At 50.6% G+C, this 14805-nt stretch overlaps 1 protein-coding gene across 7 annotated transcripts in view; it reads left to right on the plus strand.

The window, feature by feature from the left end:
* Nucleotides 1-14805, plus strand: part of LOC311579927 (maestro heat-like repeat family member 5) — a 76931-nt gene that overhangs the window by 56130 nt on the left and 5996 nt on the right. For 6 of the 7 annotated variants that reach the window (XR_014773293.1, XM_084750976.1, XM_084750978.1 and 3 more), the window contains 5 exons: nucleotides 4728-4887; nucleotides 5866-6047; nucleotides 13182-13319; nucleotides 13759-13873; nucleotides 14656-14799. Coding sequence is in view for 6 of the 7 variants with exons in the window: in XM_084750976.1 (XP_084607102.1) it covers nucleotides 4728-4887; nucleotides 5866-6047; nucleotides 13182-13319; nucleotides 13759-13873; nucleotides 14656-14799 (739 nt within the window). In the remaining variant the exon portion in view is untranslated. The remainder of the gene's footprint in view (nucleotides 1-4727; nucleotides 4888-5865; nucleotides 6048-13181; nucleotides 13320-13758; nucleotides 13874-14655; nucleotides 14800-14805) is intronic. The other variant, XM_084750979.1, reaches the window with a different exon arrangement.

Consider the following 14805-nt stretch of genomic DNA (forward strand, 5'->3'; position numbering starts at 1 on the left):
ACAGCACCCTCCTCCCAGCCAGGGTGCTGAAGCAGGGAGGATCCCTCACTCTCTTTCCTGACAGAGCAGAGATTTGTTGCTTCGCTGTTCTCTTCCCTAAACTATGCATATAACTCTATGGAGAGATCACCTACTGGATGCCCATCATGGACAAACTGCCTTTAAAAAAAACAAAACAAACAAACAAACAAAAAAACACTTCATGTCCTAGTAAGATATGGTGGGGAACACCTAGAATCCCAACACTCAACAGGCAGAGGCAGGAGGATTACAACTTTAAGGAGAATCCATGTACAAAAAATCTCAGAAAAAAAAAACAAGTTGCCATCTTGGCTTAGGGGGTGAGAGGAATGCCAGAAGAGGTGAGACAGGAGCTCCCTCCTCCTCCAAGTTCAAAGACAGCCACATCTACATAGCAAGTTCCAGACCAGCCACAGAGACAAGAAAGACTCTGTCTCAAAAAAAAAAAACCATACCCATCTCAGTGGTGCAATAGGCTCTGAACGTGTAAACAGAACCATGCTATCTGCTCTCTTCCAGTGTCTTTCTTCTTGTCTGGCTTTGTTTCTCTCTGACTTCATGTTTAAACTTTATGGTGTCTTACTAAGGCTCCCTCGTCCTTGCTCCTCTGTGGGACTAATGTTGTGAACACCAAGGGTCCTCTCCACTGTAGGTGAACACTTAGTTATTTCTCACTAGAGGCCATGACAGACAGTGCATCTGTGAACTTGCTTGTGTGTGTTCTGACATACTGGAGAACTGGATTTCCTCGTGTGTGTGTGTGTGTGTGTGTGTGTGTGTGTGTGTGTGTGTGTGTGTTTGTAGAGATGGTGTTCCTGGAAGAGAAAACTATGCTGTGTCCCACCTCCACGGAGGGTGCAAGGCACTTCCCAATATGCTCTTGTGGGGTCACACTGCAAACAGAGTGCTGTCCTCTGAGCATCCCTTCTGCTCCGCACCTTCACTGATGCTCAGCACCTGCCTTTTAGTCACTCACCCAAGTTTTAGCCAATCTGGCAGGTGCTGGCCACCTTCTAATATTCATCATTACTTCCATGATTGAGTTTGACTTAATGTCTTCTCATTCCCTTCATTTTTCATTGTGTATGTGTGTTCAGACGTGCGTGTGCATGTTTGCATGTCCATGGGCACATGTGTGTAGCTGGGTATAAACGTGAAGACTGAGGTTGAAGTCAGGGATCACCTTCAATCGCTCTTCCTCCTTATTCTTTGAAGCTGGGATCTCACTCCCACAGCTAATCTCATCAGCAGCTTTCTCTGGGATCCTCTTGGGAGGCGAGGATCGCTGATGGATCACCACACCCACCTGGCATCTCTGTGGTTTCCGGGGGATCAAGATCCTGGTCCTCATAGTTGCCTCACAAGTGCTTAACCACTGAGCCACCTCACCTGCTTCCATTTCTCCTTGCCATTTGGCAGCGAGACTATGCAAAGGTCCTACCTGCCTTTCCACTGGCTGTTCCAGTTATACTAGATCATAAGACTCTTTTCTGAAAGCTGGACGCAGTCCCTTCTTGCCTGCGCTGTTAGGAATATCTTCTCCCATGCAGCAGCTGCTTTCCCACCCCCACCCCCCACATCCTCTCATGAGCAGATGCCAATGCACTCTGTCCTCATGCACTGCCTTCTAAGGATCTCTCTCTTGGTGGCCTTCAGAGATTATCTTTCCAGCCCATTGGGAATGACGCAAATATGGTCCCAAAATCACTGACCCATCCCTCTCCCTGCTCAACTTCCCTCAGAAATCAAGCATTTCCTACCCTTTGAGGGGAGGCTTTACCCCAGGCCAACATGCAGGATTCTAATGTGGCAGCTCTGTAGCAATTGACCTCACCTGTACAGAGCAACCCCTCCCCCAGCCCCCGCTCTCTGATTTTCCAAGAATGCCCTCTCTCCTCTTGTCCTTTCTCCGCTCTTGGCCCTTTGCATTTCAGGTGTGTGAAGTGCCTTTCTTCTCTTCTGCCTTTGATACCTGCTTTTACTTGAGTGCTCAGAAGCGTTGCCTGAGGGGCCAAAGGGATGTCTTGGTGCTTATGAGAATTTAGTGTTCTTTTGGAGGACCACAGTTTGGCAACCAGCACCAGTGTTGGGTGGCTCACAACCACCTGTAACCGCAGCTCCAAGAGATCTGACACCTTCTTGTGACTCTCCTTGGCCACTCAATAGCATGTACACAAACACATACACTCACACCCTGGTGCAGAGGCCACACTGCCTAGTACTTAAACTGTTCGAACCATAGTCTAGCCACACCAGTTCCCTATGGTAGTAGTGCACCTTTGAGTTTTAATATTTCCACATTTTTGTTTCAGACTTGTCTTTCTTTAGTTTTATTTATATTTGTGTGTGTGTGTGTGTGTGTGTGTGTGTGTGTGTGTGTTTGTGTGTGTGAAAATCCAGAAGAGGGCATTCCATCACTGAAGCTGGATTTGAGGGTGGTTATGAGTGACCCAGTGTAGGTGCTAGGGACACAACTCAGGTCCTCTGCAAGACCAAGCAAGGACCCTTAACTGTGGAACCATCTCACTAACACCCAGGCCCATCTACTGTAGACCGAATTTTGTCAAGCTTATTATAGCCGGTCATTGTCTCTGGTTGGAATACATGTTCAATTTGCATGTACTATAATTGTTATTGGGTTTGGGATTGACTTTGCTATTTTTACTCTTTCCCAACAAGAAAAGGACCTTCAAAGTCCTTGAGTGAACCGATATGGCCCTATTAATGCCTAGACTCTCCCCTGGGGGAGAGTCTTGCACCTTCCAAATTCCTCTATACACCCGCCATAACTTCATCCTCCTGCCTGTGCAGCAGGCATCCCACTGTGTGTACTCTATGATGTGTGTGTATATATCACTGTGTGTCTGAGATGCATGCTGTACACCAGTTTGCTGATGATGGACATCTGTGTAGCCTACACCTTCTCTCTGCATGAGTAATCTGCGGTCAACATTGGTGTACATGATCTCTGCCCTCTACATCCTCAGCTCACACATCTATGTGTGTGACAGAACATTCCAGAAACACCACACCTATGCTCACGCAATGCACCATAATGACTGCTTGCATGGAATCTGCCTCATGTTAGGTAGTTCATATAATGGGGGTAGGGGCAAAAGAATACATGAAAAGGGGGTGCGTGTAGGGTATGTGCAAAGAGTGCACCATGTTATACTAGGGACTTGTGCAAGGTTTGTTTCGGTTCGTATTGGATTTGGGTGATAAGATCTCACTGTAGTCTAGACTGATCTAGAACTCACTGTGCATCCCAGACTATACGCAAACCCTTGCAATCCTCTTGTATCAGCCTCCAAGTTCTGGAATGACAGACATAAACCACCATGCCCGGCTGGAGCATACACAGATTTTCATACCCAAGGGAACTCTGAAGCCAACCCCCTGCTGACACCGCGGGACAACTGCATATCTTTGATCTGTTCTGTGGTGTTTTGGGGGGGGCATGTGCATTTAGTGACAGTACAAGGCTGCATGGCAATATCACATCGAACCCCTGAAAGCACTGCTACGACTTTCCAGAGCGGTTCTGCCTCTTTCCACTCCACCAAGAGCAAATGGATTCTGGTTTATATGCATCCTCCTCAAGGCGTGTGCTGTCCACTCCTTGGACCATGCAGTGGACATCAAGTAACACGCGCCAGTTCCCGCAGGGCTCCACGTCTTCCGTGTGCTGCTTCCTTGGATGTGCATCCCTCCTTTTGAGAGGTGTCTATGTGATTCCGTCAGTTCGTGGATTGGGACTGTGTTTCCTCTCTCCTCTGCTCGCTGTTCCCATCCCTCCCAAGCCTGCTTAGGTCTAGCTTCCCACCACAACTGATGTGAATCTTGCTCACACCGGCAGCTTCACCCTGCTGGGACCATCCCCACCTTGGTTATCGGTCAGCAGTCAGCTCATCCTGCATATGTTCTTGTCCCATTGGCTCCTAAGTTTCTCCCCTCCTTTCTCCACCCCCCCCCACCCACTTCATTCTTGCCCTCGGCACGTAGCATCCAACATGTCTGTGTTCCCCACTAGGCTGTCACTCCTAAGACACCGAGGATTTTTGCCAGTTCTGTATGTCTTGCGCCCCGTGAAATTTGCCTTCAAAGGCTGGCGCCTAACACAAAGGTGCAGCTGGAGAGAAAGAAGCTCCAGGGAGCAGACTGAAAGTCTCACCCTCCAGCTTCTCAGACTCAGGGAGGGCTCACTCACTCTGGCCTCTTGATGCAGCCATCCTGGGGCCACACTGTCGAAGACTCCTGAGATCTTTTCTGCCCACTTACCAAGTGTCAACTGGGTTTCCACAGGGCCTTAAGGGTGTCCCCCCTCAGGTCAGCCTTGACATTTATGAGATGAGACCACTGAACTATGTCCTTCCTGGTCTTGCCCTCTAGAGCCCCTTCCGTCCAACACTCAAGTCCAAAGAACACCAAACCAAGGCTCTGAAGACATCATGCTTCCCTCCCAAGACAACCCTTATCTGTCCTCCCTGCCCTGGGCCTCAGATGGCTGCAGAGCTAGTGCCCAGATACCAGACAGGGCTATGATCTGAGCAAGCCTCTGTCTGCAAGCCTCAGCATCCACTTCCCTGTAAAGTAAACACAAGGTCACCCTGTCCTTCACTGGGGCCCTAGGCCAAGAGCCTGCTAGCCAAGTCAAGCCGGTTTGAGCTGCAGTACCGCACTCATGGCACCCCCTCTATCCACAGCCATGCCTTTCGCCTGTGGAGGGCCCTGGGAGCTGAACAGCCTGCAAGCCACTTGGTTCTGACTGTGCTGCTAGCTTGGCTGCAGAAGAGGCCTCTGCCCCCTAGCGGCGACCACGGCAGCTCCTGTCCCAATGAGAAGCCCTACTTACGTTCACTGGCCGTGAGTCTCTGACCCCCATCCCTGGGAGGCAGCTGTGTGAGCACATGGGTCCGTGTACTAGACTTCAGGGACGGAGACTGGTACCCAGTCCACTCCCTATCTGGAGGAGAAGGGCACAGTGCAAACCAGCCTATAGACTGACCTCACAGTCCTTGTCCCCAGGCTCAGTTCCCAATGGCCTGGCTCAGGATTCTGAGCCCTCAGCAAGAAAGTCAGGAGGGTCTGCCCATAGGACTGCTAAGGAGACTATATGAGGGAGCCCTGGAGGGGGAGGGGTCTCTTCTCTGGCAATGTACCAACAGAAGCCTAGAGTTTGGGCCTCAAAGCCATGCCCCATATTGGGGTCATAGTTTCTGGAGGAGCCATACTGTTGGCAGCACACTGTCCCCATAGGACCTCTCTCCGATTTTCTCCATTAGCCCACACCATACTTGCACACCCAGGAACAGGACACACCTGCTTGCTAAGGTGGCCATGTCTCACCTGTCTCCTTTGGCTAGACTCTTGCAAGGCAGTAACTCTGCCAGGCTCCCATGTAGAATTTTCTTAGACAGAGTCCTGGCCCCAAAGGTTCCTGGGTGATAGCCCAGAGCACACAGCTGCCTCTCCACACCCAAATCCTCCCTAGACAGGCAACCACCTACAGACACGGTGCTGACGGTGCTGAGAATGCAGGAGATGCTTAGGCTGCAGCACAGTTTGGGGAGCATGGAGTAGGGGAGCACATCAGCTAAAGAGCACAGGCCAGGGAACACCACTTGGGGAGCACCACAGCAGCAGCAGGTCCAGATGCTCTAGTGGAGACTGCATAGGTGGCACAAGCTGGCACCGGTCAAAGGACATCGCCTAGACACTTAGACTTGGTCCTTGAGGCATCAGAACAGAGAGGGGAGATTGTGTTACAGTGTGAGTTTTGGCTAAACATCCCGGGCCTGGAATCCCCAGCACTTCAGATCTATGCTCTCCCAACTCCCACAGGCCATGAACACAATTCACGAACTCCAGTTCGCCAGAGAGTTCAAGAAAGCCATGCGGGATGTCTTTCCCCAACTGTTCCTGGCCCTTCTGGCCCAAATGCACTATATCTTGGAGTTGAACCAACTCACAGAGCCTGAGCAGAAGCAGGAAGCCCAGGAAGAAGCCGTGCCAAGCCCCCAAAGGTGAGCCCAAGGCCTCAGAGGCAGCAAGCTGCCAGCCAGGCCTTACACACACACACCTGTGGGAACGGCTAGGCTAGTTAGCTTCCTGACCAAGGAATAGGCGTGCATGGGGGAGGGGGAATTTAGCAAGATATCATCGTTCAGTTAAGGGGTCAGAAGTAAATAATCAGAGGGTCTGCAGGCTGGCCCTTTACTACTGTCCCCAGAATGCGGTGGTAGGCGGTAGCCTGAAGCTGCACGGCTTTAACCTCAGTTTCCACCATCCCATAATACTGCCCTCTGCCCGAGTCTAAATGCCCACTTTTTCTGTTTGATTTTGTTTTTGTTTCTCAAGACAGAGTTTCTCTGTGTAGCCCTGGCTGTCCCGGACTCGGTCTGTAGACCAGGCTGGCCTCAAACTCACAGAGATTTGCCTGCCTCTGCCTCCTGAGTGCTGGGATTATGGGTGTGTGCCATTGCCTTACCTAAGGTGCACTTATAAGGACACCGAGTAATGAGTTTGGGCCACACTTACTCTCCATCGCATGGCTGTGGGGGTGGTATCTCCAGCACATCTATTTTGGGGGGGGGGGCAGTGGTAATAAAATGTCTTTTTTTCTTTTGGGTTTTTCTTTTTTGTTGTTGTTGTTTTCTTTTCTTTTTCTTTCTTTCTTTCTTTCTTTTTTTTTTTTTTTTTTTTTTGAGACAGGGTTTCTCTGTGTAGCCTTGGCTGTCCTGGACTAGCTCTGTAGACCAGGCTGGCCTTGAACTCATAGCAATCCTCCTACCTCTGACTCCCAAGTGCTGGCATTAAAGGCTTGCGCCACCACACCCGGCAAAACGTCTTTGTTTTTATGTGTTAGATATTGCTTGACATACAATGTTCATTTTTCATAATACATTCACATTTCAAATTAGATACAGCACACCGTTTTTGGTGATAAGAGAATTAAGTCTCAAGAGAGTTAAATAATTTTGCCAAATCCCTGTAATACATTTCAGATCTAAAGTGTAGACTCAAAGGCAGATTGAGCCTGTTCTTCCTGAAAGACTATGATTCCACTTACTATAGGATATCCTTAGGAGTCAGGACACAGCCTGGCTTGGGGCTTGAGCTGCATGGGTGACTCTGAAATAACGTACTTTATAAATCACACAGTTTATCAGTGTTCCCAACAGTCCAGCACATCTTTTTAAAAAGGACAATGTCATAGTTAGGGTCTCTATTGCTGTGACAAAAGCATCATGACCAAAAAGCAAGTTGGAGAGGAAAGGGTTTATTCAACTTACGCTTCCATATGCTAGTCCATCGCTAGAGGAAGTCAGGACAGGAACTCAAGCAGGGCAGGAACCTGGAGGCAGGGGCTGATGCAGAGCCCATGGAGGGATGTTGCCTACTGGCTTGCTTCCCATAGCGTGCTCAGCCTGCTTTCTTATAGAATCCAGGGCTACCAGCCCAGGGATGGCACCGCCCACAGTGGGCTGGACCCTCCCCCATCAATCACTAGTTGAGAAAACTCCTTACAGCTGGGTCTCAGGGAGCCATTCCTCAACGGAGGCTCCTTCCTCTCTGATGACTCTAGCTGACGCACAAACCAGCCAGTACAATTATTTCATAAGTCATGATCCCAAATGCCACTCGTGGCCAGGATAGCAGGCATCACAAACTGTCCCGAAGAGAGGTGTGTATCTTCTTTCTTTGTCCCCCCTGGGAGGGTACCTGGTCACACAGACACATTTCAAGGGGCCACTAAACACAGCTACCCAGTTATGACACGCAGCATATATTTTTCTTTTTAATTTATTTTTGTTTTCTGTGTTTTTTTTTTTCAAGACAGGTTTCTCTATGTAGCCCTGGCTGTCCTAGAACTCACTCTGTAGACCAAGCTGGCCTCTAACTTAGAGACCCATATGCCTGTGCCTCCCAAGTTCTGGGAGTAAAGGTGTGTACCATCATCACCCAACAGGGCACCTCTTCTTGATCCACATGCTCCTTGCAATGGGTCTAGGACATAGCCATCCCTCCCATGGAACAGCAAGCGTTCAGGGTGGTCCTGACACTTATCTAGCCAAGAGGGACTGAGCTGGACCACAGGTGACCATCCCGCCCTCACTCTTCATTGCCGATGCTGTGGCTACCTGAGTGGACCATGGTCTGTCTCTGTAATGTCATGGAAAGTAATGCCCCACCCCTCAACCCACCTGACAAGGATTTGGGGGACACTTCATCCTGATACAGTAGCCTCCCCCATGGGTTTCCCTTTGCATTTGGCCATATTTCCCAAAATCCAATAAGCAAGTCTTTAAAAAAAAAAAGAAACCACTGGGGCTCGCTCTTTTCATTTGTTTGTGTGATGATGAGCATCACGCAATTTGTCAGTTTTAACAGCTCTCCCCGGGGCACATCACAGGGAAAAAAAAAAATGTCACTTCTCAGATTGCCTCTGAATTCCAATATGCACAAAATCTCTTCTTTATTCACACCAACCATGCAAAATGCATGAATCTTCCCTAATAAGCTAATAAAACATTCTCCTCTCAGAGCACTGCAAGGCGGGGAGAATGCAAAGCCGACTGCCTCCTCCCTTCCACTCCTCCACCCTACTCTTCCCCCACCACCTGCTGCCCTCTGGCCTCTGCTTACCTGAGAGTCACCTGCCAAGGCCTCCTACAGCCTCCCCTAGGAACAGCAACACCTCCCTTAGCCCCTCCCCCACCCTGCACCAGGCCCTCAACATCTAGCAACTACTATCTCGTCTCCTTTCCTGGTTTGTGGTCTCCACCCTATAGATGGAAGGTTCTAGAAGGCAGGGATGTCCGTATCCACACCCCAGGAAGGTACCACACACCTGGGCTCATGGATGGTTTTCTCTGTGGAGGGAAAACCCAAGGTGCATCCCTCTCCACCTCAGCTCCCTGTTCCTCGCTGGCCATCCTGCAGACAGGCCCTAGGGATGGTCCCAGCAGCCAAAGGCCCTGAAACATACCCTGGGCAGAGTCCATGAGCTCTGATTTGCCCATATTCAGACTAATACCCACCCTTGAGCCAGTGGGAACATTCCAGGTTCTGCCTCAAGCTGAGTAAGACTTGAGCCTCTCTCCCCAGAGGAAAGCAGCCCGGCTGGGACCAACAAAAGAGGCCCACGCATAGGCAGGCCACCCCACAGGCACATAAACAGGGGTGACAGAGGGGAGTCAGGGAAGCTGGCTGGCATTCCTTAGGCCTCAAAGGGTTGCTGGTATCAGTGAGATATATCACAGCCTAGGGCCAGTTTGACTGGCATTGTGGATAGAAAAAAATGGGGGTGCTGAAGAGGAGATATGTGAACCCATTGCTGAGGGTATCACCGGCTGTAGGTGTCCCACTGGGTGGATGGCCCAGAACACTGGATAGCAGAGAAGGTGAACCTTGACCCTGGAGACTCCTGATGTCCTGATCAGTTGGGCGGGACCCCAAACCCAGGAGTGGAGTGGGGCTTTAGGTAGAGCGTGCCTTCACCAGGTGTGGGACCACCCTGCTCTGGAGACTTCCTTCGCCCAGGCCATGTGTCCATCCTCTGCCTCTTGGAGGGCTGACCACTTACTCACTACCCCACTCATGGGATATGCTATTTATGTATTTCCAACTCACTCTCATGCTGGCCTCAGTGTTGACCTTTGCCCTGCTGAGCCAAGGGACAGAGACCAGTGATAGAAGAAGAAGAGAAGCAAGTGTGGGGGTACACTAATCTCAGCACCCAGCTCCACACCTCACTCAGGAGGATCCTGAGTTTGAGGCCAGCCTCATAGAGTTTGAGGCTAGCCTGAGCTACATAGTAAGGTCTTATAAGAGGAAAAAAAAAAAAAAGTAAATGGAGGAGGAAGAATCTCACACCCGTCGGGGTGCTTGGTAAAAACAAGACGATGTGAAGGAACAAAGCCCTGCATGGTGACAGTGAGATGTGGGATGGACCTCAAAAAAGCCCACTCTTGCTTGAGGTGCAGTGGCATGTGCTTGTCATATAAACAGATAATTCAGAGGCTGAGGTAGAAGGATCATGAGTTCGAGGCCAGCCTGGTACATACAGAGAATGTATCTCCAGGAGGAAAAATATCCCACTTTTCTGAGTTTATACTTGAAAAACAAAAACAAACAAAAAACCTGAAAGCAGAGACTCAGGAGAGTCTGGGAAACTTACAGAGACACTATTCACAGTGGCCAAAACTGGAAATGTGCCAAGAGTCAGGGAAGGATGGATGGATGCATGCATGGATGGTCAGAATATGGTCCATCCAGACACTACTTTTCTCAGTGCTATGATTGAATACCTGGAAAGCAACTTAAAGGAAGGAATTCTTTACTTTGGCCCATGCACTCAGGCAGAGAACTTCACGGCAGCAAGCATATGTGGCTGGGGCTGTTTTCCACTTCTTGGTGGACAAGAAACAGAGGGGCTGTGTAGCGGGAGGAACCATGGCACCTAGAGGCATGGACTAATCTTCCAAGGTGCTTATAAATCCAACCAAGATGACCCATCACTGACAGTGCTCAGAATTAAAGGGCGATCCTGGCACGTGGAACATCACAGATGGACCTGGAAGACACTACTCTGAGTGACGTGAGCCAGCCATCACATGGAGAGCAGCTGAGCAATGTAGCACACCGCTGTGGACCCATCCACTACAGAGAAAGCTCAAAGCTAGTCTGGGATGCCTAAGATCCTGTCTCAGGGAGAAAAAAAATGACAAAAGGAAAAAGACAAGTGGCTGGGCGGTCGTTGCACACTCCTTTAATCCCAGCAATCGGGAGGCAGAGGCAGGCGGATCACTGTGAGTTTGAGGCCAGCCTGGTCTACAGTGCTAGTCCAGGATAGCCAAGGCTACACAGAGAGACTCTGTCTCGAAAAACAAAACAACAACAACAACAAAAAGAAAAAAAAAAGACAAGTTGAAGGATTCTACTCATGTGAGGTCCCTAGAGAAGTCAAAGGCAGAAAATAGAATGGTGGAGCCAGGGCTAGGGTTGGGGCAGGGGTCTGTGTGGCAGGAGTCAAGGTTTAATGGGAATTTCCATCTGGGAATATGGGTGGTAGTAAGGGTTATTATGGCTGCGCTTACCGCCACTGGCTCATGCCTAATTAAAATTAACTATAATGCCAAACACTGTAATGTGAACTACACTTAACCTCGATTTAAAAAATAAGAATAAGGGACCAGGAGAAAAAAAATGGCTCATTGGGTAAAGAACTTGCTGAACAAGCATAAGGACCTCGGTTTGAATCCCCACTATGGGACACAATAACTCGGATCCGTAAGCTGGGAGCTCCTACAGCAAGACTGAAACAGAATTCCTGGGAGCTCACAGGCCAGCTGGCCTGACACACACACACAGCAGTGGACCTGTCTCAAGGTGGAAGGTGGGAGATGAGCACTGGGGACTGGCACCCTATGGTTGTCTCTGACCATACACATTGTAACATACTCACACCCACATGCACATAGACATGTACACAGGCACATTGCATGAGTGTACTCACATGCACAAACACACACACACACCACCACCACCACCACCACCACCACCATATGCATAATCTATTAAACAAATAAATAATAATAAAACAAAGTAAAACCAGAAAAGAAGACAATCAGGGCTGTGGAAGTGTATACTGGTGTCTGGCTGGCCCTCGGGGAGCACGCAGGCATTGCCTGGTCTTTCTGAGAAGCCTCAGTCCTCTGAGGACCACAGCAGGTCAAGAGTGGCATTACAGCATCACTAGGATCCTGGAGGATGGAGATTGTGAAGAAGAGATGGTATTATCTCCTGGATGGTCAGGGGGACTGCTCTATGGCAGGTGTCTCCTCCAGGGACTCCTCCTCACTGCTTTTAAGGATGTATGTGAGCTTCATATGGCACACTGCTGATGGGGAGTTCGGGACTTGGGGAGCAAGAGCGGTAACGATCTCCAGAGACTGGTTTTCTCCTGGAACCAGGAAGAGCTTCCCAACTGCACTTGATGCTCATCTTCCTGAAACCCTGGTGTGGCCAGGAAGACAAATCAGCCACAAAGAATAAGCCATCCCCATGGGCCCAAGGTGCCCCAAGACTAGAAGATTCCAGAATGTCACAGAATGAACAAAGTACTCTCTCACCCCTTTCTCTTCTGAAAGCCATCATCTCTCTGTGGGTGTGGCCAGTGATATAGATGTTGCTTCTTTTCAGTGCCGGCCTTGGATGAGAGCTCAGCTTGCTAGCCCTTAAGATGGCATCATCGGGGTACTCCAGAATGGAATTTTATCCTCTGGCACTTGGCTTTGCAAATCTTCCCTGAAATGGTGCTGATCTACCAGACAGCCTTGTGGCACAGCAAGCCCACACTTCAAGGTCCTGCACTTGCAGCCACCAGGCCAGGGCTGCAAGGAACAGCCAAAGGGTCAAAAGCCAGGCTACCCTGGGCTTCATGGACCTGTATATCCCAGATTTCTACCTGTGTTCAGTATGACACTGGACACTGAGGCCCCTCACAGGTGCCCTGCAATTGGCAAAGATCAGGAGGTTTTGTTTTTGTATGTTTGCACGTAAGTCAAAGCAGCCTCAGACTCTGCCTGCTCCAGAAGCATGATTCGTCTCCCACTGCAGTGATTTGTACTCAGGCATTTGAAATGTTTGGTCCCCAGTTGGTGGGACTATATGAGGAAGTTTAGGAGGTGTGGCCTTGTTGGAGGAGGTGTGTCACTGAGGTTGGGTTTGAGGTTTCAAAATCTCAAGCTCTTCCCAGTTAGTTCTCTCTCTCTCTCTCTCTCTCTCTCTCTCTCTCTCTCTCTCTCTCTCTCTCTCTCTCTCTCTCTCTCTCTCTGCCTTATTCTTGTGGGACAGATGTAACTCTCAGTTACTGCTCCAGCACCAGGCCTGCCTGTCTGCCACCATGCTCCCCACCACAATAGCCATAGACTCAGTTCTAACTCCATGGAACTCCATGCTTTCTTTTATAAGCAGGACCTAGTGATGAACGTGCTCGGCTGTGCCCTGTGCCCAGCAGAGCCCTTCTCACCTGGGCCTTCGCAGGAGGCAGGTTCCAGGCCTGAGAGAGCCCGGGACCCCATCCCAAGAGCAGGAGGAGACCTAGGTGGCATTTGCATCTCTGGATAGAGCCTGGCCCCTCTGCTTGGCTGCAGCACGGCGTTGGAGGCATTGAAGAGTTTACTGTCCACCACGGGACACTGGCGTGACTTTGCTCACCTGGAACTGCAGAGTGCCTGGGAATACTTCACCTCCATCCACACCTATCCACAGGCCGTGGGCCTCCTTGCCAGGTACTCATGGGGAAGGGGAGGTTAGGTACATGGACCACAGTTATCCATACCACTGAGCTTTGCGAATCACTTGAGGCCACTCAGGGAAGCCTAAAGGCAGCACCCTTTGGACCTACTGTGTGCTTACAGCACTCTGGAGCCCAAGAGACATGTGCTACACTCAGTGTGTGCAGATTCAGACTCCTCCTCCTCCTCCTCCTCCTCCACCCCCACCCTCCAGCCCCATCCTGGGACCTCAGGAACAAAGGCTAGCTCTGCCTTCTCCCATGCATAGCCGAGGCCTGGCACATGGGAGAGGAACACGGGAGAGGAACACACAGAGACACAGGCCTACTCCCAACACGTTGGCACGTACCTGGCTACCCAACCCGGCCAGCCTGGGAAGTGGTAGAAGGTATAGTCTTGTGTAGTGACCACAAACCCAGGCCCTGACCCCTAGGGCCATGGTGCAGAACCACTGCAGTCAGATCCAGGCAGTTCTCAGCTACTTGTTGCCCAGCCTCGAGAGCCAGCAGGAGCGAGAAAGGAAGACTGCCATCTTGCTCTTCGTTGAGGTAGGACAGGGAGGGAGTAGTGGGCCCCACATAGCCTATGTCCTACCCCCAAGCCTCATCCTCCTCAACCCCAGACAAGACAGCCACCTGACTCACCAGACAGATGCCCAGACTGACCCCTTCCAGCTCTGCAGGGACTTCTGCCTCTCAGGACTATCAGTCTATAGCCTTGGGGCAGTGGGGGTGGGGTGGGGTGGGGGGGGCGGCTGTCTCTCCATCTTTCTCTGCCCACAATGACCCTGGAAGAGTAAGTAAATGAGCCCTGCGTATGGGCTCATCAGATCATAGTCAAGTGTAGCATTGTCCTGCTCACACGTAACTCAGGGCCCCACCCACTCCCACCCAAGAGCCTTGAGCTACAAGGGTAATGGTTTGACAAGGGCTGGAAGGTGGCTACTTCATCACTTGAGGGCTCTGGCAGAGGTCACTTTCAAGGAGAGGCCACTTCCATAACTGGTACCAGCTACCTGGTCTTTAAGCCAAGCAAAGAGTCTTGTGCCCCCTTCCCTCCCACCAGAAGGATTTGTAAGCTGTTCTTCCTGGGACCCTGTTTCCATGTGTCCCTAGCATGGGTGGAAGCTGGCCTCAGTTTCACCAGCCATACATAGAAGGGTTTGGCCATTGAAAAGTTCCAAATGCTTGTTAACCCTGGTACCCTGGGGATGCTGGTCAACCGTCCTCCCCCAAGCTCTGCACAAACCCAAGCCTCAGAGACCCCAACAAAGACAGGCTGCCCAAGAGAGGGTGCCAAGCCTGAGCCGCCTGCTCTCCGGGGCCCCCAGTTCCTCTATAGCCCTGTCCTGTTGGAGGTGATTTCCAAACAGGCTGCCCTGACTGTACTGGCTCAAAGCCTCCAGGACACCAGCTCTGAGATCCGTGTGGCCAGTCTGCAGGGCCTTGGAAACATCCTCTTCCATCCGGAGAAGGTGAGG

Source organism: Acomys minous, assembly GCF_964271855.1.
Source record: "Acomys minous genome assembly, chromosome: 12".
NCBI classification, from domain to species: Eukaryota; Metazoa; Chordata; class Mammalia; order Rodentia; family Muridae; genus Acomys; species Acomys minous.